The 19,700-nt window shown below is 31.7% G+C and overlaps 3 protein-coding genes across 5 annotated transcripts; all 3 read right to left on the bottom strand.

The window, feature by feature from the left end:
• Positions 1–993: 993 nt before the first annotated feature.
• On the bottom strand, positions 994–3,975 carry LOC109797837 (subtilisin-like protease SBT1.5). The gene has a single exon (XM_020357983.3). The coding sequence runs from the start codon at positions 3,605–3,607 to the stop codon at positions 1,292–1,294; it is 2,316 nt and encodes a 771-aa protein (XP_020213572.1). The 5' UTR covers positions 3,608–3,975; the 3' UTR covers positions 994–1,291.
• Positions 3,976–7,209: 3,234 nt separating this feature from the next.
• On the bottom strand, positions 7,210–9,942 carry LOC109796889 (uncharacterized). 2 transcript variants are annotated; one of them, XM_083066179.1, is made up of 5 exons: positions 9,237–9,942; positions 9,033–9,174; positions 8,424–8,665; positions 8,072–8,304; positions 7,210–7,423 (listed from the first exon to the last, which is right to left on the bottom strand). In XM_083066179.1, the coding sequence occupies exons 1-4, from the start codon at positions 9,774–9,776 to the stop codon at positions 8,098–8,100; spliced, it is 1,131 nt and encodes a 376-aa protein (XP_082922305.1). In that variant the 5' UTR covers positions 9,777–9,942; the 3' UTR covers positions 7,210–7,423; positions 8,072–8,097. The 2 variants fall into 2 exon arrangements, with proteins under 2 accessions (XP_082922305.1, XP_020212321.1); XM_020356732.3 differs by lacking the exon at positions 7,210–7,423 and having other exon boundaries at positions 7,984–8,304.
• Positions 9,943–15,016: 5,074 nt separating this feature from the next.
• On the bottom strand, positions 15,017–16,162 carry LOC109797659 (uncharacterized). Of its 2 annotated transcripts, none has more exons than XM_020357763.2 (3): positions 15,902–16,162; positions 15,628–15,749; positions 15,017–15,531 (listed from the first exon to the last, which is right to left on the bottom strand). In XM_020357763.2, exons 1-3 carry the CDS (start codon positions 16,052–16,054, stop codon positions 15,381–15,383), a joined length of 426 nt encoding a protein of 141 aa, XP_020213352.1. In that variant the 5' UTR covers positions 16,055–16,162; the 3' UTR covers positions 15,017–15,380. The 2 variants fall into 2 exon arrangements, with proteins under 2 accessions (XP_020213352.1, XP_020213354.1); XM_020357765.2 differs by having other exon boundaries at positions 15,017–15,513; positions 15,902–16,159.
• Between the last annotated feature and the right edge of the window lie 3,538 nt (positions 16,163–19,700).

Raw genomic sequence — 19,700 nt, 5'->3', positions numbered from 1 at the left:
TTATTTGTAATTTTTGACGTATGTAAAAGTCTTGAGTTTTAGTTCAAATTATCAACAAACCAAGATAAGTCAAAATGAAGTGGATTAGTCTATGTTACATTTAATATTTTTTAAAAATTAATATAAAAGAGTTTATAAATTGATTTATGAATAAACTAATTTTAATTTATAAAAAATATTTTTTTTTTATTTTCTTATTTTATAAGTGTGTTAGAAAAAGTTTATCTTAACATTAATTATTCGACAGAGAATGCGAGAAAATTCAATTGTGTGTTTGATTCCCCGAATATTGTTAGCAAGGGGACCGACTTCTGTCGTATTGCAATTTACAGTTTAGGAGGTTTGTAACGTGGTGCTTCCTGGATTTTGGGCTTTTTGGGCCTGATTTTCTTGAGCTATTGTTCTGTTCACCACAAACAAAATATAAAATTATTTACTAATCTTTTGAGGAATACTTGTATGATTTGTAGCTGTACTCTTTTTTATTTTATTTTATGATAAATTTGTAGCTGCACTCTAATCTAAGCAAAATCCCAATGTCACATAGCACTCATCAATATCCTCATCATAGTCAGAGCAAGAAAAATAATTACTGTAGATAAGCTCTATGTCAGATTTTAAAAACATCTACCACGATTAGGCTTGTGGCGCAGCATGAAAGTGAGCACGTTCAAACATTTTTAATAAAAAAATTAAAAATAAAAATAAATGATTATTTCATAAAATAGTTAATTTATAAAAATGTTATTATTAAGGAATTTTTTTTCAAAAACAATAATTTCTTAAAAATACTTTCGTTCAATATTAATATTCTTTTACACACAAAGAGACAGGCATACAACCATGGACACGTACACACAGTGAGAAACACAGACGCGCGCACAAAAAACAGAATTTAGAAACCAAATTAATTAACAAAATATTAAAGTGGTGAGAGTAAAAGTAAAATTGATGTGGATATAATAGAGAGAGAAGAAAAAAGAGGCGGTGATATGAATGGGAATTTGTCTTGTTTGTCATTATGAGAGGGTGAAATTGTTTGGCCTACAAAGATTGATATGCATAAGATAAAAGATTAGTGTGTGTGCACATGTAGGAAATCTTTGACCAAGCAAAGTGAAGTAGGAAGACAGGGAAAACATTAAAGAAAAGGTGGATGGAATCTTTCTACAATTTCTAGAGACATGAAAGAAGGATATAGGATATAGCTTGAGTTTATTTACATTTAAGAAGAAAGGGAAATGGTTGATAGACGTAGATAGAAGATATCATAGAAGTGATTTAGAATGAATCAGAGAGGTTGGTGCATGGTGAGAAGCAAGGGAGTGGTGACGGTGTGTTTGGCATCAGACCAAACTATGGAACCAGTCCTGACAGTAGAACTCCCGGGGGAAAGGTTAACCGGCATGGTTTGCAGGCTAACGAGGAAGTTCAATTTCTGGCCCAACCTCCTGAAGGACAGCGTGTCTGGCTCCACGGTGAGCTCGGTGTGGGGAGGAGGTACAATGGTGACTTTATAGACGGAGTGGGGGTCTCCAACGTTAGTGACGGTTCTAATGAAGTGAGTGGACATGAGGTGCTTTCCATACTGCTGAAAGACGGCGGATAGAGAGGGGTAATTGAGATTCCCAGCGTGCCCAGCCCTCTTAGCGCCACTGCACTCAGCAACCTTTCTGGTGATGACTCGGATATTGTGGGTGCTGTAATTGGAATTGCAGAGGAAATCCACATAATCGTAGGTGGAGATGTCATAAATGAGGCCAGGGTGGATGGCCTTCTGGGGGTCAACATGCCCAGCCCCATAGTCAAACAATGAGGAAACATTCCCAGTAGACTCATCCACCATAGGCCCTCCTTCCTTGTCCACACTGTAAGCAGTAGTCACAAGCGCAGATCTGATTGCAGCAGGGCTCCAATCCGGGTGGGCCGCTTTCAGCAATGCACCCAGCCCAGACACGTGAGGGCATGCCATGGAAGTGCCCGACAGTATGTTGAAGTCGCTCCTACGCGAGTCGGAAGCAAGCCCAGAAGGTGCAACTGTGTTAGGCCATGCGCCAAGAATGTTCAACCCAGGGGCTATAACATCCGGTTTAAGAATCTCGGCTGACTCGGGATTAGGCCCTCTGCCGGAAAAGGATGCCACCTTGGGCGCTGGCATCATCCCAACGCGAGTGCCCTTGAATATTATGGTTGCCGTGGGTGGGGAGGCCAGAGAGATGTATCGACGAATCTCGTCACCGGCGGCCGAGCCCACCGAGGTGGCGGGGAGGACGTGGCAGTCGGCAACCAAACCCTCGCCGTCGAAGGGTCCGTTGGTCAAAATCATGCCAACTCCTCCGCCCTTCTTCACCACTTGCCCTTTCTCGGCTCTTGAATTAACGCCTCTCTCGCACACCACAATCTTCCCTTTCACGGACTTGGGATCCAACGAATCTTCCAAGCAGAGAGAGGAAGAGTAACCGTCAGAACCCGCATAGAGCAGCGGGTAGAGCCGTCCCGGAGTCAGACCGGGTCCACCGTACACACTCACGCCGCCAATCACCCTGCCGTTCCCCAGCATAACATCCGCCGGGAAATCTCTGTCTATGCTTCCCGCACCCACCGTCGTCATCCAGGGTGCCACATTCGTCACCGTCAGGCCGCCGGGGCCTCCGTTCCCCGCGGAGGCCGAGACGAAGACGCCAGCCTCGCTGGCTCCGAAGGCCCCCACGGCGATCACGTCCAGGTGGTAGGGCACCACCACGCCCCCCACGCTGAGGGAGATCACATCCACACCGTCGGCCACGGCGGCGTCGAATGCGGCCAGGATGTCGGAGTCGTAGCAGCCGGCGTTCCAGCAGACCTTGTAGACGGCGAGGCGAGCCTTGGGAGCCATCCCGGCGGCCATTCCTTTGGCGTAGCCCATGGTGGAGGCCGGGAAGACGTACCTTCCGGCGGCGATGGAGGCGGTGTGGGTGCCGTGGCCGTCGGAGTCTCTGGGGGAGCGATACTCGAGGGTGCTGTTCATTTTGCCGTTGGTGGCTTCGTAGCCGGCGCAGAAGTAGCGGGCTCCGATGAGCTTGCGGTTGCATGAAGTGGGAGGGAAGTGTTCTCCGGCGACGCACTGGCCCTTCCAGTTGGGGGGAGGGAGGCCGAGATCGCGGTCGTTGAAGCTCTGGCTCTCGGGGGAGATGCCGGTGTCGATGACTCCGATGACGAGATCGGAGCCGAAGTCGGTCTCCTTGAGTAAGCCGGCGGTGTCGGCGGTGTTGAGGCCGAGGAAGTGAGGGGAGCGCGTGGTGTGGAGGTGGCGCAGGTGCTCGGGTATGAGGGTTATGACGTGGGAGAGTGATTGCAGCTTTTGTGCCTCGGCATGGGAGAGGGTTGCTGAGAATCCGTGAAAGACTGTTTGGTAGGTGTGGATTATGGAGGCCTTGTCCGGCAGGGAAGACTCGTACCAGTGCCTGTGCGTTGGGAAGATGGATGGCTTCGCTTCTTGCTGGACTTGCACTATGAATGTTTGCTTTTCTCTTGCTGTGACTGTGACTGTGACTGTGACCACCAAGGAGAAGGAGAAGGAGAGGGAGAGCAGAATGATGATGCAAGCGTACGAGGGAGAAGAAGCCATTGAGTGAGTGAAGTGAAACCAGTGATGCTGCTAGTCCCTTTCAAAACTGCATCTCCACTTCACCTTTCTTTGTCCACTTCACAATTAATTACATATATTCCCATCACACCTTTTTTTTTTTTTTTTAAAAAATACTAAAAAGTACTGTACACCGTGTGGGAGCACTCGTGTGTGGGTGCACAGAAACATAGATTCACTGTTACAGCGCTAATTATGGGACAGAATGGGAGATTAGCCTCTTACACTTTAGACTTTAGACTTTAGCCAGAGGCAGAAAGCAAAATTATTAACGACAACAACAATGCATCGCAACTTGTAACGATGTCAACTAAATTGACACAAGAGATGTGTAAATACAATTGTGTTAATGGATGTCGTAAACTCTATCTGAATTTAGTTCAATGTAAGTTTTTATTAACACTATTCACTCTGTTTTTTTATATTCGTTTTGTCATAATTTATTATTATTTTTATTATTATTTTATTAAAATTAATGACTTATTAATTTTTTTCTCTATTTTTATCTTTGATAATTAATACATGTTTACTAAATAATGTGTGTATTTAATTTTAATGTCTACATATTTTTTCTAATTACTCATATAAAATTAATGTACATTTATAAGAGCAATATGTTCCCAAAAAAATACTATATAAAAACAAAAAGAAGGAACAACTATTTACAAGACTATTTAACTATAACCATTAATTCATAGATATGTATAATTAAATACGGTAAGTTACAGTTCAGTGTAATCAATACATTAATAATTAATGGAATAGATTGTAGTTCAACAGTCTAAAAAAAATATAAAAAAAATATATAAAAAATAAAAAATAAAATAAGAAAATAAATAATAAATATTTTAAAAATTAAAATATTAATAATTTCTTTAAATCCCGTGCAAAACCTTAAACAACTATTAAAAAAAACGGAAGAAATATAAAATCGACATATATCAGTCATTTATTATTCAATCACGCAAATACCTTAATCCTGACAAGGTGAATTAAAAATAAAGACATAACCCACGTCAAATTTGCAGTACCATTACATTAGATAAAACAAAATATATTAAAATTTGCATTTTAATTTACTTTTAGCACTATGATAAATATTATTTTTAATAACATAAAAAATATTACTATAAATACAAGATAAAATAACTTAATATATATACATACACAATTTTAAATAATATATAAAAAAATATAAAAAAAATTAGAACTAGAAAATAAGATCTTATTAAAGCTCATCCTATGCATAATAATTGTGAATGATGTTAATGAGAAAGACCAATTTTGATCAAAATAAAAAAATATAAATCAATTTACAAAATCATATATGCAATTTATCATCATTAAAAATGCTTATTATTATTATTATTATTATTATTATTATTATTCAATTTCTATCTACTATGTGTTTATTATTTTGTGCTTATTATCATAAATTTAAATTCTATTGTCATGAAAGATAGACACCTGTTGTTGCTATTGTTGCATTCTATGGTATTGTTTATAGTTATCGTTTTGGATTAAAAATAAAATGCTAGCAAATTCAAATTTAACAACCAAAATGATATTGATAAGACTGCAATTATATATATACAAAATTACTTGTAGACTATAACTTTAAGTGTATCAACAAAAACAACAAATTGATCTTGAAAATAGTTTTGATAAATAACAACATGAGAAACTCACTCTCTCTCTACCCTTATTTTTAATTTTTGCTTCTTTTACTTTGCAACTTCATCACTTAATGTTACTGTAACTTATTTAAGCAAAGTTTCGTCTTAAAGACACTTTTAGTATTTTTCGCTTCTTTTATTACACAAAAATATTAATAAAGATACTTTTCAATTTATGATAAAATGAGAGAATATATCAATAAACATACTTTTACCTCATGTTTATAATGTTCCAAATATATTTAATTGAGTGATAAAATAATATTAAAATATTAGTAAAATAGTTAGAAAAATTTAATAAAATTTTATTGTTTTCAAAAATATTAATAATACTACAATAATGATATAAAATAAAAAGAAGGTAAAAATACAATTATATAATGACATATAAGAAAAATATAAGTAAACATGACTTTAAGTGACTAATATTATGAGTGAATTTGTGTGAAAATTTCTACAAAAGATGTTTTGACAAGACTAACCCTGCACTAATATCTAAATAGTTAGTTAGTAAATAGTAAAAATGTAATAATGTTATAACAATTATAAATGTTAATGAAGAATTCATTAAAAAAAAATATTGTGCATTTTAATGAATTTATTTTACAATGAATTGAAACCTGACCCTTGAGTGGTTTACAATGAATTAAAGATAATTGTAAAGTATTTTGGGTGAAAACTAATTTTGATGAGTTTGAGATTTAATATAAAAGAGAAATTAATGGAGGCAGGTGAATTAATAAAAGAGCACGCGTGATCCTGTAATAAACAAGGTTCCGATTCCGAACAGGGCAACTGCCCCTGCACACTGCACTGGGTCCACCAATTATACGAACTACCGCAAATTATGGATCACGAGTTTTGGACATGGAATCTCCAAGACCCACTTCAAGATATTATAACTGCTTAAGTTCCAAGTTATTGTATACTGGTGGAGTTGGATTGCCTTGTAACAAACAACTGACTAATTGAATTTAAATTACATTAAGCAATATAGTTTTACATTACACCAATACCCCGTGGATTAAAGAGGTTCATAATTGTTCCAGTATGAAATGACTATTTCTAGAGAATCTTTGTCAACATTTATAAGTATAATTTGTTTGTCTTGAAAATAAAATATGTATAAAAAAAAGGAAACAAGATCCTCTGTTAACATGATAAAAGGAAGAATAATGTTATTCTTATTAACACTTGCAATACATTTTATTCTCAAAAGACAAACACTAAAACAGATAAGAAGAAAAGAGTGAAGAAAGAGAGAGAAAAAAATGAACTTTAAAAAAATATCTTATTTAATTCACATAGGATGTATTTATTATACAAGTAAACATAAAATAAATAGTAATGGAAATTAATAACTATATGTATTTATTTATAATATCATCTCAAGATTATATTTTTATTAAAAGGAAATAATCACATTATATCTTTATTTGGAAAAATCAAATTAAGTTTAATTAATGAAGGACATTCACATAATGCATTTCATAATATTACCCCTTTGGATTTCTACTACTTAGGAATGTAACTCATTAAAACCTTGACCATAAAAATCTTTTGGAGCAAAAATCTAATGAGAAAATAAAAATAGATCTTTGATATGTTATAAAATATTATTTCATTAAACCTCATCAAGAAATACCTAATAGAGAACAACCATGGTTAAGGGGGAGAAAAAAGTATAATGAAAAGCATCAATACTTCAATTGTCTTGAAATATGTTATTTCAGGATGAAGAAGTTCTTTGTTCTTTTTATCGGAGTCTAAAGAAAATCATTATTCATATTCAATAATTTTAGATAAAATTTTATATTCTATAAGAAAATTGACTTATAATAATAGATTAAAATTTTCACAAGTTAAAAATTTATGAGAAAAATCTATTTTATATTGATCTAGAGACAATTTATCTGCTAATTATGTGAATTATATAACAACTTTTAAAATTTTACTTACAACAAATAATTATTAATACAAATATTAGAGTTTTACCTATGCTAAATATCTAGAGGTTAGAACAAAAATAATCCTAGGCATAGATCGTTTTGCCTGTAACTGTTCTTCCTACATTCTTTATTTCAAATTATTTTCTTTAAGCAGTTCACGACATTTAAAAGCTCTTCAAGAGTCTTGATAGTATTCAAGTCGATAACATAACCAGCCATCATAGTAAAATCACTTTTGAATCTTATTATAATATAAAATGTGGGGAAATAAATACAAAGTTATACTATTACATGTAAATGAATTACTTCAACTCAAACAAATTTATTCAATTTAATTTAGTAGTCTAATTGAGATAACTTGGAAGTCAACAAGCTCTAAACTAATTTATGCCCCATAATTATGAAAATCATAGAACGTACAACGATAGCAATCGGAAAAAGGTTCAGCGTCTGCTGTCCATGATAAATAATAAGCTTGATTATAAATGACCCAAAAAATTAAAAGTATAAAAATAACGATAAAAATAAATAAGTAAAAATTATCATCCTTCGAAAACCAGAACTAGAACACAGTTGTAACACTTTTTTAGTAAAAAGAACTTTCACTTTTAATTTTTTAACCATGTTACAAACGGAAACTTGACCAAAACGGAATCTAGTTCTATTCTCATTTCCTCACACTTAGCGGACTTTCCTTATGCTTAGAAATTCAATCAAAGAATTAACAAATTACTTGTTGCACAAAGAAACGCAATGCTTGATACGAAAACTACGTAATTGTTAGACATGATGTTGAATTGAAGGCAACATTTTAAAAGAACAGGTCAAAATTTATACATGGATACAACTATAGGTATAGCTGGATGAGCTCATCACTAACAACAGATGGAGTCAGAACACCTAAATCTGTGAAAAGCAGAGTCAGATATTGAGGAGGGGTGTAGTCCCGCGCGGATCTTTCAACCTCAACCTTGGATGGAATAGGTACGCCAAAATCAATAGGGCGTATAGCAGGGGCTAAATCCTTTTGGTCAAGAGGGTAAAGACGAGCAAACTGCAGAGCAACACAAACAAGCCATGTAACTATACAACATATTCCTAATTAATATAACTACCATTGTCAAAAGGATGAGTGCATATTAACATAACGTCCAGTGTAGCAAATATATATACCTTGTAACTTTCAGCAGCGACATAAACTGGTTTATTCATACTATGTGCAACCAATGCAATTTGGTAGGTCCCCATCATGTTGATTATGCCCCCACTTTCGACAACTCCATCTGCACCCACAAAAACCATGTCCACCTCATCCATAGTATATGCGACAGCAGAATCTATTAGAAGTTTCACAGGAACGTCAAGCTTGGCCAGCTCATTGGCCAACCGCAATCCTGTTCGGTCAGGTCTCCCCTCTGCAAATTTATAAAAGTCCAGTCACAATGAAGATGCCAAATATACAGATTCCACGAGTTTAAATGATCACTGATGAACAAATATTATACTGTCAAAATTTTGAAACCAAATTTCACAGGCAATATCAACAACCAAGCTTTATCCCAATACGTGCAGATGTTTCTAAGTATCAATCAAGAATATGGGATTAACAGAAACCAAATTATCAGCAGAATCACGCAGAGCAAGGTTGACTGCTTTTCTCTGTTTTAAATATATTGATGAAAGAAAATCAAGAAAACATGAAATTAAAAGATTTTGGAACTAAATATGAATGAGTATCGTGTTAAAATTGGTGAAATAATGTAGAAAGAAGAGGGGGGAAACCTGTGCAAAAGACCCGAAATAGTTTGTTATTGTGCGCTGCAAGTTTGAGGACTTGCAAGACAACTCTGGAAAATCCATGAACCAAAATTGTACATCCATCAAATATAAAATCCTGGCTCAACATTGCAATAACATTGCGGGCCTGCAAAAGACAAGTGTGAGGAAAGAAAGGAGAAGTGCGATGGGAAGAGTGTTGAGAGTGACCTTGTAGGAGATTTCCCCAAACTTGTCAGCGCGCTCAATCAAGCGAGATTTAGCGGAATTGAAGTCTTCGTATTCCAAAGCAGAAGTCCGAGTGACGTATCGCAGGAAGAGATCACATCCCGCAGTGAGAGAGATAGAGGTCGCATCCCAAGACTTGAGAGAATCGGATGCCTTCTTCAACTCCATTTCCAGCTGCATCATCGTCGTAGCCTCGCTCCACCTTATCACCGCGGCCAAGGCGCGAATCGCCGCCACCGCCTCCGCCAAATGGGGCTGTTTCCGCCAATTGTTAAACTCGTCGATGACACTGAAGGGCTTCTCAGGATCAGGCCTGGGTTGGGGTTCAGGGTCAGGCTCCGGCCCAATCGCGGCCTGGGCCTGGGCCAGCCAGTCGCTGGTGACGACGCCGTGATGCGCCGCTCTGGTCTCATAGTAGGCAGAGATCTTAGGGTTAGGGTTAGGGTTTGGGGAAGATTCCCCCTTCAAAGCGGCTTCGTTCTGCTGTCTGTCCATGATGAATGATGCCGATCTCCACCACATCCTTCTCACTACGTCTACAACACACACAAAAATACTAATTCGATTCAATTCGCCCAATGTTCTCTTGTGGGTAAAGAAACGCTATCAGCCTATCTTTATTCACTAGGGTTTGCTCTAGCCATTCACAATTTCAATTTCCTTTACAACCACCATCCCTTCTTTCTTTCTATCTGCTTTTAAACCGGCACCGTTTCACTAATTCCCTCACCGAATCATTTTTTTTTAAATAGCTAAAAACCTATTTTAGTCCCTTATAATAATTATTTGTTTTAATTTAGTCTCACTTTTATTTTTTGTCTCAATTTGATCCCTCATAAGTTAATTAGTTTCAATTTGAGACTTCCGTCCAAATTATTTAAACGGAGTTAATTATTGGTCACGTAGATGCATACGTGGATTCCACGTGGACGCCAAACTCTGCGAAAACACCTGGAACCAGAACGACCCGTTCTGAAACCAGAACGCGCCGTTCTGGATACACTCTTGGTGTGTTAATTTTGCATCTGAAACGGACCATTCTAAATGCAAAATTAACACACCACCAGTACATCAGAACGGCCCGTTCTGAAACCAGAACAGGCCGTTCTGGTTTTAGAACGGACCGTTCTGGATTCAGAACGGACCGTTCTGGATTCAGAACGGCCCGTTCCAAGACTAAGAATAAAATATTCTTTATTAATTTTATTAAAAAATATAACAATTTTGAAAAATATTTTTTTATGGTAAAAATTTTAAAATTATTTATTTTTATAAAATACAATTGTCTTATAAATAGAGTAATAACTTTTTCTTTTTCTCTTTCTAACTGAAGAAATACTTAAGTGTCACTTTATAATTTTTTGCAACTTATTTAAAATTAGAGGAATAAAATGATAAAAATTAATAGGATAAACATAATAAAATTATTAATTTATTTTCTTTTAGTGTCCTCTAAATTTTTACATTCATTTAAAGCAAAAATATTTTATATGTTAATTTGAATTAATTTAACGAAGTATCATATGATTTTTAATTTTTTAAAATTTTTTATAAATTTGATCTATACATGAAAAACTTTTTAATTTGACAATTAAATTCTTAAAAGTTTGATATAGAACATTAATTATTAAATAGAATAAATCTATCAAGACTTACTCTTGAAGTAAGTAAATTTTTTTTACCACAAAATAAAAAACAATTAAACAATAAAATAAAATTAATTATTAATATATTTATTATATTAGATATAATAACATAATAAAAATATAATTAATAATATTTATTTTATAAAATTATTAATATTTTATATATAAAAAAAAGAATGAAAAAAATTTTAGTGGGGGCAAGTGCCCCCACTATGATTAACTTAGATCTATCACTACATATGGTTGTGGTGAAATGTTAGTCTTGTGTATCCTCTTCCTTTACTTCAGGTTCTACTTCTTCAAGAACAGGTTATTGTTGTTGGGGTACATCGTTAATGACTTCAAGGAAAAATACTATGTCATTTCATCCTTTACTGTATAGTGTCAATTTGATAGTAAGTGGTTCACTCCAGTTTGAAATGAAATAAAATCTGCTACCATTGTCTTTAGTGATACATTGCATTGTCCTTAATAATACACTGTATATCCTAAGTGTTTAGCAATTGAAGTTATCAATTTCCATTGATAATATTACCAAATTCAGTATTTGAAATGTTTTGTACCTTGGGTCTTTTTCCTTCCATGATTCATAACCGTGAACTATAATCATTGATCGTTTATGCTTAGCAGTCTGGAACCAGAACGGCCCGTTCTGAAACTAGAAAGGCCTGTTCTGGTTGCACTTTTAGTGTGTAAATTTTGCACCTGGAACGGGCCGCTCCGGATGCAAAATTAACACACCAAAAGTGTAACTAGAACGGTCCGTTCTGGTTTCAGAATGGCCTGTTCTGGTTTCAGAACGGGCCGTTCTGGTTCCAGGTATTTTAAAAAAAATTGGCATCTACGTGGCATTCACGTGACATCCACCTATGCATCTACGTGGCATCCACGTGACCACATAATTAATTCCGTTTAAATAATTTGGACGGAAGTCCCAAATTGAAACTAATTAATTTATTAGGGATTAAATTGAGACCAATTAATTTATTAGGGACCAAATTGAGACCAAAAATAAAAGTGGGACTAAATTGAAACAAAGAATTATTATAAGGGACCAAAATAGGATTTTAGCCCTTTTTTTTCCAATAATATATATTTATTCAATTTTTTTATTTTGATTTATATGTTTTTATATAATATGTCAATGTTATATATAATATTATTTTTTTATTTTTTTAATATATTAATAAGAAATATAATATAATATTTTTTATATGGTTTTGTTGGAAGAAATTTTAGAGAAAAGAGAGTTGAGAGCATTTAAGAAAAGAAAATTATTGCATAACTTCTTTTTTTTATATTATTAATAAGATTTTATATATGTTAACCTATTGATTAAAAATATCCTTCAATAGCTTGTTATTTAACACAATATCTTGAAAAAATAATAACAATTCTTGTTCAAATAGTACAAATATTAATTAATATATATTTTATTGATCTATTTATAGTTATTCATAGATTTTTTTAGTGTATTTAAATAATCAAAATTATATATATATATATATATATATATATATAAATATATAAAGAAGGAGTGAATTGGTATTGGTATAAATTTTACAAGTGTAAGTGTGTCGGGTCGGGTCGGATTTGGATGGATCCATTACCTGACTCAATCAAAATTTAACGAATTAGGTTGAGTTGGGTTTATGTAAAAAAAAAAAAAATTAAATTCAACCCAATCTAACCTGATAATCGAGTTAGGTTAATCAAGTCAATATAAATTATTTATTTATTGTAAAAATTTAAATATTTTAAAATAGATATAAATTATTTGATACATTATTACAAATACAATATTATCAACCTATATAGCAAACAATGATACAAACTAAATTCTAAAATAAATTTATTAATTTTTTACATTATTATCAACTCAAAAAAATAATATTAATTAATATAAAATAAAATTTAAAATAAATATATTATATTGTTACAATGTAATCAACCTAAAACACAAACCTCATTATTAAGTAAGAGTGATAGTGAGTATCGTCTTAAACAATTGATCATTCAAACATAATAATAATAATAATTATTATTATTATTATAAATATTTATTATTATTATTATTATTATTATTATTCTATATGACCGAATTGGGTCGGATAATGGGTTGAAAACAGAATTCGTTACTCGATCGGTACAATGCTTGATTTTGATCAGATTGGATTGAGTCTGACCTGAACATAGGAAAAATCTTATCTAAACTTATTGAATTGATTTGGATCGATTCAGATTCGTATATTACTTATATATCTGCATACATCCTCAATAAATTTTGTGACTTTAAAACAATCACACGAATTGTTTGACATGAGATAAAAAAAGGTGTAAATGTATGCGATAGTGAAAGTGTGACAAAATGTGGGCAACATTGTCTAAAAAAAATCACAAAAACATAAAGACGTGGTGTACAAAAATTGTTACATAATCAATTATTTATATATATTCACATATTTCAATTTTAATAAACTTATTTCACTCAAATAAATTAAAATTAATATTTTTTTTTTCTATTTCACAAACACAACATTTATTTTCAAATAAAATGTTAGATAGTCTTTAATTATTAAATTTGTAATTAGTCTTTATATTACATGTAATTAAGTGTTATTATTTTATTTTAAAAATTAATTTTTTAAATATATATATATATCATATAATAATTAGATAACACTATAAATATTTGATAGTTAATCTATTTAATAATTTCTACTACTTTTTTATTCTATTTTTCATCTTTTCATTTCTTTTTTAAATCTCCTCACTCTATTTCCTTGTGGTTTTGTATTGTTGGGCTTCGCAGCAAAACCTTATTGAGATTGAACACAGTCAACCCTTCTCCTTTTCATAGACGGCACTTATAAACCTTGAAGCTGGATTTCGCAGCTGAGATGGTGCTTGTACAACTTGTTAGGATATTATTGCTTCATTTTTGTCTCTCTCAATTCTTAGAAAGCTCAATCTAAAAAGACTTCTAAAACGTAGTATACTTACATTTGACTATTAATGAGGCCTTATGCTACCACAAGCCTCTTGATGAGAGAGAGATCTATATTTGGCTCAACTACCATTGTCAAAACATCCTCTCCGAAGTCAACTCCGCAACATAGTTTCTTTCTTCTTAACTGCTTAGAAAAAGTATAAACATGTTATATATATAAGAAAAGCTTATCTAACAACCAAAAGTTTACCTCAGCAACTAGGACTCCGAACTGGTTATATATTTTGCAAGCAGACTTGTTCGTGTTGCTTTCTATTTATTGAGTGTGTTATTGATTCTTGTCCAGTCCAAGATTAACACTGTAAGTTGTAACCCGTTTAATTGGAGTTCTTGTAGGTTCTATAAACTCTAGTCATTCCTTGTGGCAGCGGATCTGTAACCCTCCCAATATACGTATACCTGGACAAACTATATATATTAAGTTAGATTTTATAGATTAAAAAGGTATTTGACAAATTAGAGAAAATTTTGGTTCCTTTATTTTTAGTTTCATTAAAACAATATTATTTGATTTTGCCGAATTAAAAATTTTAATTTGTTGTCAATGTAAAATAGTTTTACACCAAAATAGTGTATGACAATTTTTTATTCTTATTTAAAATTCATTAAAATTTTAAAAACGATAAAAAAACGATAAAGTTGAATTATGTGTATTAAAAATTATAACAACTCTTTACAAGCACAATTAGTAAAGGAATAGATTAAAAGAGAAAAGTAAAACGAAAGAATACAAAATTTTATACCGATTATTTTTACCACTAAAACAATGTCATGTCCTGATCAAGTCATCAATAAAGTTCACAAAGATATAAAAGTATACTTTCACAAAAGTTTTATACCCATAATCCATTTCATTTCTTTCATACTTTGATGTGGCTGATTTTCTTTCTGTTTTGGGATTTTGGGGTGTTTATTTGAGGGACTGAAGATTAGTGACCACATCCACAGCAACAAAGTGAACTGTAACTTATTGAAGATCATTTTTAAAATCCAGCAAGTTAGAATCCTTTTTTAGTTGCAGGAGCTTTTCTCATATATGTATTTGCCCTCGATTCCCTTCTTCTGCTTTTTGAATTTGTCTTTATTATTAAATAATGAATTAGTAATGATGCAACTGCATGTCTCCAGTATCATAATATTTGTTCTTTCAGAATACAAAGACATACAGACAAATTTAGTGCTTTGTGACAGGAATTCATCATCATCTTCCTTTAAATTTTCTACCTGATAAGATAGTCTATAATAGTAATATACAAGTAGTCGAAAAGGAAAGGCAATTAAGAAAAGCATTGTCATTATGAACCCGTACAAATTATAACCCGCAAGAGGCATGAGCATTAGGAAAACAAAACCCTCTGCACATGTCATATGTGAATTCCAATTCACATAGTATATGTTGTGATATTCATGCCTTAATTTCTGATACACTGTATATGTTGCTTTGAGCGTGAAAAGATCAGAATAAGGTAATTAGCAGAAGGAGTTAAAGCCATTACAGTTTAAGTCCTTTTGCAAACTTCCTTCAACAGCATCATTCGAGTTCTCTCCTTTCACAATCTGAAGCCAACTTTGTCGAAGAAGAAGATTGGTGATCTGGGCATCTCTGAATCCAGCACAACCTCTGTTGTCAGATAAGTATTAAAAGTACAAATTTGGAGTAAAAAAACCTTTTTTCTTTTTTTGTTTATGATGTTAAATACAATACAAGATTGGGTACCTTGGATGTTTTGTAGGCTCTGGAATTCTCTGAAAACAAGGCCCTTCATCATACCCTTCACAAGTTATCTCTCCGTGCTCATCTTCGTAGCATACTATGCCCTGAGAGAGATCTTCGTAAACCTGTTTCAATAGAGGCCAAACAGACACTAATTAACAGAACTTAACTTACCAAAAGTATCTGTTACGAGTACCTTTCTTCGGCTTAAATAAGGGTAGGTAAACATCAAAGATAAAATAGAATCTAAATGACAGAAAAAGATGAACATATTGACCTTGTTCTTGATGGATGCTGTGATCCTCAGTACTGATGCCTTTTTCAGCGGGGCAAAGCTGCGTTTGGACATAAATTCTTTGTTTGGGTGCTTCAGAAATGATCCATATTTCTGAGTTGGGATTTGAATTGAGGAAATACAGCTAAGAGCCATAAATCTAATTCTACAACAAGAAGAACAAGAATAAAATTTGTGTGGAATAGGCTCTGCCTATATAGTAACGGAATGATCTCATCATTCAATTAAATAGCTTCTTATTAATGGTAAGCATCGCTTTTGTTTGCTTATATTATCTTCTAAATTCAATTATTGGTGGGTTGGTGTCTTATCATGAGGCATTAAAATATAAATAGTCATGTAGGGCCAAAGTCGCTTATCCCTTACTTTTATAGCCGGTGAACTCCAAGTCATAGTTCTGGTTCATGCTTGATAGTGCTTCTCTCTTATCATTTATTTGGTTGGTCCATTCACCATTTCACTATGGAATGAATCTGTTATTTGTTCATTCATGGCCATCTTTGATAGCAGTTCACAATTTCCATAGTGGTGTGAATCACAATAAAAATGATACAATATGTTAGAATAATGAAACTACAAAAGGATGCGGATCAAGTCCAACATGATTTTGAGAAGATTTATATTAGCTTAGATTTAAATTTATTTTTTTTAAAGAAATTCACTAATGCAAAGCACAGAGGCAGAGACTAGCGCAAGCAACCATAGAATGTTTGAGAAATATGGAACTAATCTATTATCATCATTATAAAATGTTTGAGAAAAGATAGTGCACGAAACCATGAGTTACCGAACTTGCAATGAGTATATGGAATATTACTTTCATGATTAGTAAAGAAGGTGATAAGCAGATGCAACTTTTTTTTTATATGATACTTGATAAGTGTGGTATTTTCTTTAATTTTGTGGTATAATTTAAAGTATTTATTTTAATTTTTTTATTTAAACTTTTTATTTAATCCAAAAAATTTCTTAATTGGTAAAAAGTTCATTTTAGTTTATAACTCATTTTTAAGAAATTTACAAACTTTTTTTGTGTTAATTTGTAGATAAGAAAGAAAATGATGGTAAACATTGAAAGAAGCAAGTGGAAAGTTTGGTGAAGTATCAAGAGAGAAAAAGAAATTTAACCAAGACTTGGAGCCAAGTGTAAAATCTCATGCTCAATAACAACCTTTTAGAGAATAATTCAATTTTTTACTTTAAGGGTGGAATTTCATGTTCAACAATACAGTTCTAGAGGTTAATTTTTGTTATTATCCATCTTACTCCCATGCTCGACACTAAAAGTGCTAACATGTTATTAGTAAGAAGAGACAAAAGGTTTATGACCTATCATTGAAAAATATTTATTAAAATGTGTGGGATTGCTAGAAGAGCTTTCATGATTTCAAGATCAAGTTTCTTCCTTTATTTTTCTTGTGCTCCATGTTTATACGTAGTTAAGTTTATCCTTGTTAAAATTTGATGTAACCATACACATTCTAAGTTATTAATCCCAACTATTATTCAATATTATTGCTCTCTTATTTTCTTGATGTTTGTTATGGTTTCATTATCCTTAACTTGATTTTGTGGATTTAAAGTCATTAAAAAATGCTTGTAAACCTTTGAAATGAAGTAAAGCAGTTAATGATGTTTATGTTTTGGAATAGAGTAAATGTTATTAGTTATTCAAAAACTCTTGTTCTTAAAATTGGATTATTGGTTAAGTTATGTAACGAATTAATAACCTAGTTAAAAAACTTAAACTTAAACTTGTAAGTAATTAAAGTTTAAGTATATTTGTAAGTTGAATGACAATTTTTGAACTTATAATTGAATTAACGCTTGTTCATAAACATGAGAAAATAGTTTGGTGTGGATAAATCTCAACATATTTCATTAGTGTTAAAATCATTTTTTAGCATTCCAAATATTTTCAAAAATATCAAAAAGATTTTTTATAACATTTATCAGTGTTTATGCACTTTTTTTATTTTCACAATCAATTAAAATTTTCATTCTCAATAGTTTAATTTAGTATAATTAGTGATTTGTTTCAATTATTGCATAAATCCTTTGAAGGATATACACATATTTATCATTAAAATATTTACATGAATTAATACACTTGTCAATATGTTAACAATATTATTGTCAAATATTTATCTTTCGTAATACTTGATTTTTTTTATTATTATTGTAAGATATAGATGAACATCTTTAATAGAATTTCTTTTTAATTATATTTTTTATTATTAAAAATACTCAAACTTAAACTCTTTCTTTAATGTTTCGAGTTAAATTTCACTTAGATAGTTAGATCAACGGGATTTAATTATTAGTATTTTTATTTTTATATCTTATTCTTTTTTAATAAGGTAGGAGTTCAAGAATTCAATTTGATCGATTTTAAAGGAAGAAATATTTAATCTAATCATTTAATTTTTCATAATTTACCATTCGATCAATTTGATTTAAAATCCAAAGCAGTTTGGATTGACTCTATTTTCGATTTTAGTCTTAATTTTATATTTTTAACAAAGTATTAAATAAATGATAATTTATATAATTAACATAATAAAACATAATTTAAAGTATCAAAATTTTCATCTATAATTCATTATATAACTCATAGTAAAATAAATTTTCAGATATATTAATAAAAAAATTTAAATAACTTGGCAGTTATATTTGTATACATTTATTACTCAAATAGTTAGCAAAATTTTATATTCTGTCAAATATATTTTTAATAGGCAAGTAGAAGTTATATGATAATTTTACAAGTATATAACAAATAAAATGTAAAAATGAGTATCATCATAAATTTACAAATGAAACCAATACATATGTATAAGTTTGGTTTGGATTGGATTAATATGAAATCCAATCTAATAAAAAAATTAATTATTTCTGATTTAATTTTTTTAATCAAATTTGGTATTCCTATTTTTTTTTATTGAATTTATTAGTTAATGATTATCCCTACTTTCTATCACATCACATATATCATTTATCATACTTTGTTTTTCTTTCCCTCTTTAGGTGTTGAATGACATTTAGCATCCACCAATCTATTTTCATTAACAAATAAATAATTTATGAATAAATAATCTATTATATTATTCAATCGATCACAAATGGTCATTACAATAAGTTTGCTATTAACTTTTACATTAAATATTTAAAAAATATTATCTAACACAATTTAATTAGTATTAGCATAATTTTTTTATATCAACCACTCATAAAAAAACAAACTATGAATTTGTTATATTCCGTGCAAATTAGTTTGTACCAAATAGTTATTCTCAAAAAGTTAATTTTATATTTAATTGTATATTGTCCTCAAATACGCAAAATTTGAGAGTAGATACAATGTTTTATTATTTGTTAATAATGCAAACAAATTACTCTAACTAAAATTGACTTAGTTTTACAAATTTATTTAATTAATATTTAATGGAATTGCACGTCAAGATGTCACTATAAGATTACATGGATTTTTCAAGTAAGTTATGATGGTTTTAATAGAGTCATGTCTACTTAAAGATTTTCAAAAGTTTAGGTTGTGATATTCAACGATGATTTCACTATATATAATTAAGGAGTATGAACTTCTCGTCAAGCTAATTGAGTAATTGAATTTCTGATTCTGATATTTATATGAAGTCGAGAAAGAAATAATACTAAAGTGCAATACATTTGATTCTTTTTTGGGTTTAAAACTATGAATTTGCTTTTATTTTACACACTTGATGAGGCATAAATATCTAAATTCTGTGCTTAATAGATAGCC

Source organism: Cajanus cajan, chromosome 11 (genome assembly GCF_000230855.2).
Source record: "Cajanus cajan strain Asha chromosome 11, NIPB_CcT2T_4, whole genome shotgun sequence".
NCBI classification, from domain to species: domain Eukaryota; kingdom Viridiplantae; phylum Streptophyta; class Magnoliopsida; order Fabales; family Fabaceae; genus Cajanus; species Cajanus cajan.
The sequence above is the reverse complement of the archived record's forward strand: the minus strand, read 5'-3'. Positions and strand labels throughout refer to the sequence as shown.

What these genes read in the sequence shown, in the direction of transcription:
- LOC109797659 (XM_020357763.2), bottom strand. Translation starts at nt 16,054, where the DNA reads ATGGCTCTTAGCTGTATTTCCTCAATTCAAATCCCAACTCAGAAATAT. An exon ending in CAGCATCCATCAAGAACAAG is followed by an intron (nt 15,750 to 15,901) that starts GTCAATATGTTC and finishes CTATTGAAACAG; the next exon opens with GTTTACGAAGATCTCTCTCA. An exon ending in GAGCCTACAAAACATCCAAG is followed by an intron (nt 15,532 to 15,627) that starts GTACCCAATCTT and finishes ATCTGACAACAG; the next exon opens with AGGTTGTGCTGGATTCAGAG.
- LOC109796889 (XM_083066179.1), bottom strand. Translation starts at nt 9,776, where the DNA reads ATGTGGTGGAGATCGGCATCATTCATCATGGACAGACAGCAGAACGAA. An exon ending in TTGGGGAAATCTCCTACAAG is followed by an intron (nt 9,175 to 9,236) that starts GTCACTCTCAAC and finishes TGTCTTTTGCAG; the next exon opens with GCCCGCAATGTTATTGCAAT. An exon ending in TCGCTGCTGAAAGTTACAAG is followed by an intron (nt 8,305 to 8,423) that starts GTATATATATTT and finishes GTTGCTCTGCAG; the next exon opens with TTTGCTCGTCTTTACCCTCT.
- LOC109797837 (XM_020357983.3), bottom strand. Translation starts at nt 3,607, where the DNA reads ATGGCTTCTTCTCCCTCGTACGCTTGCATCATCATTCTGCTCTCCCTC.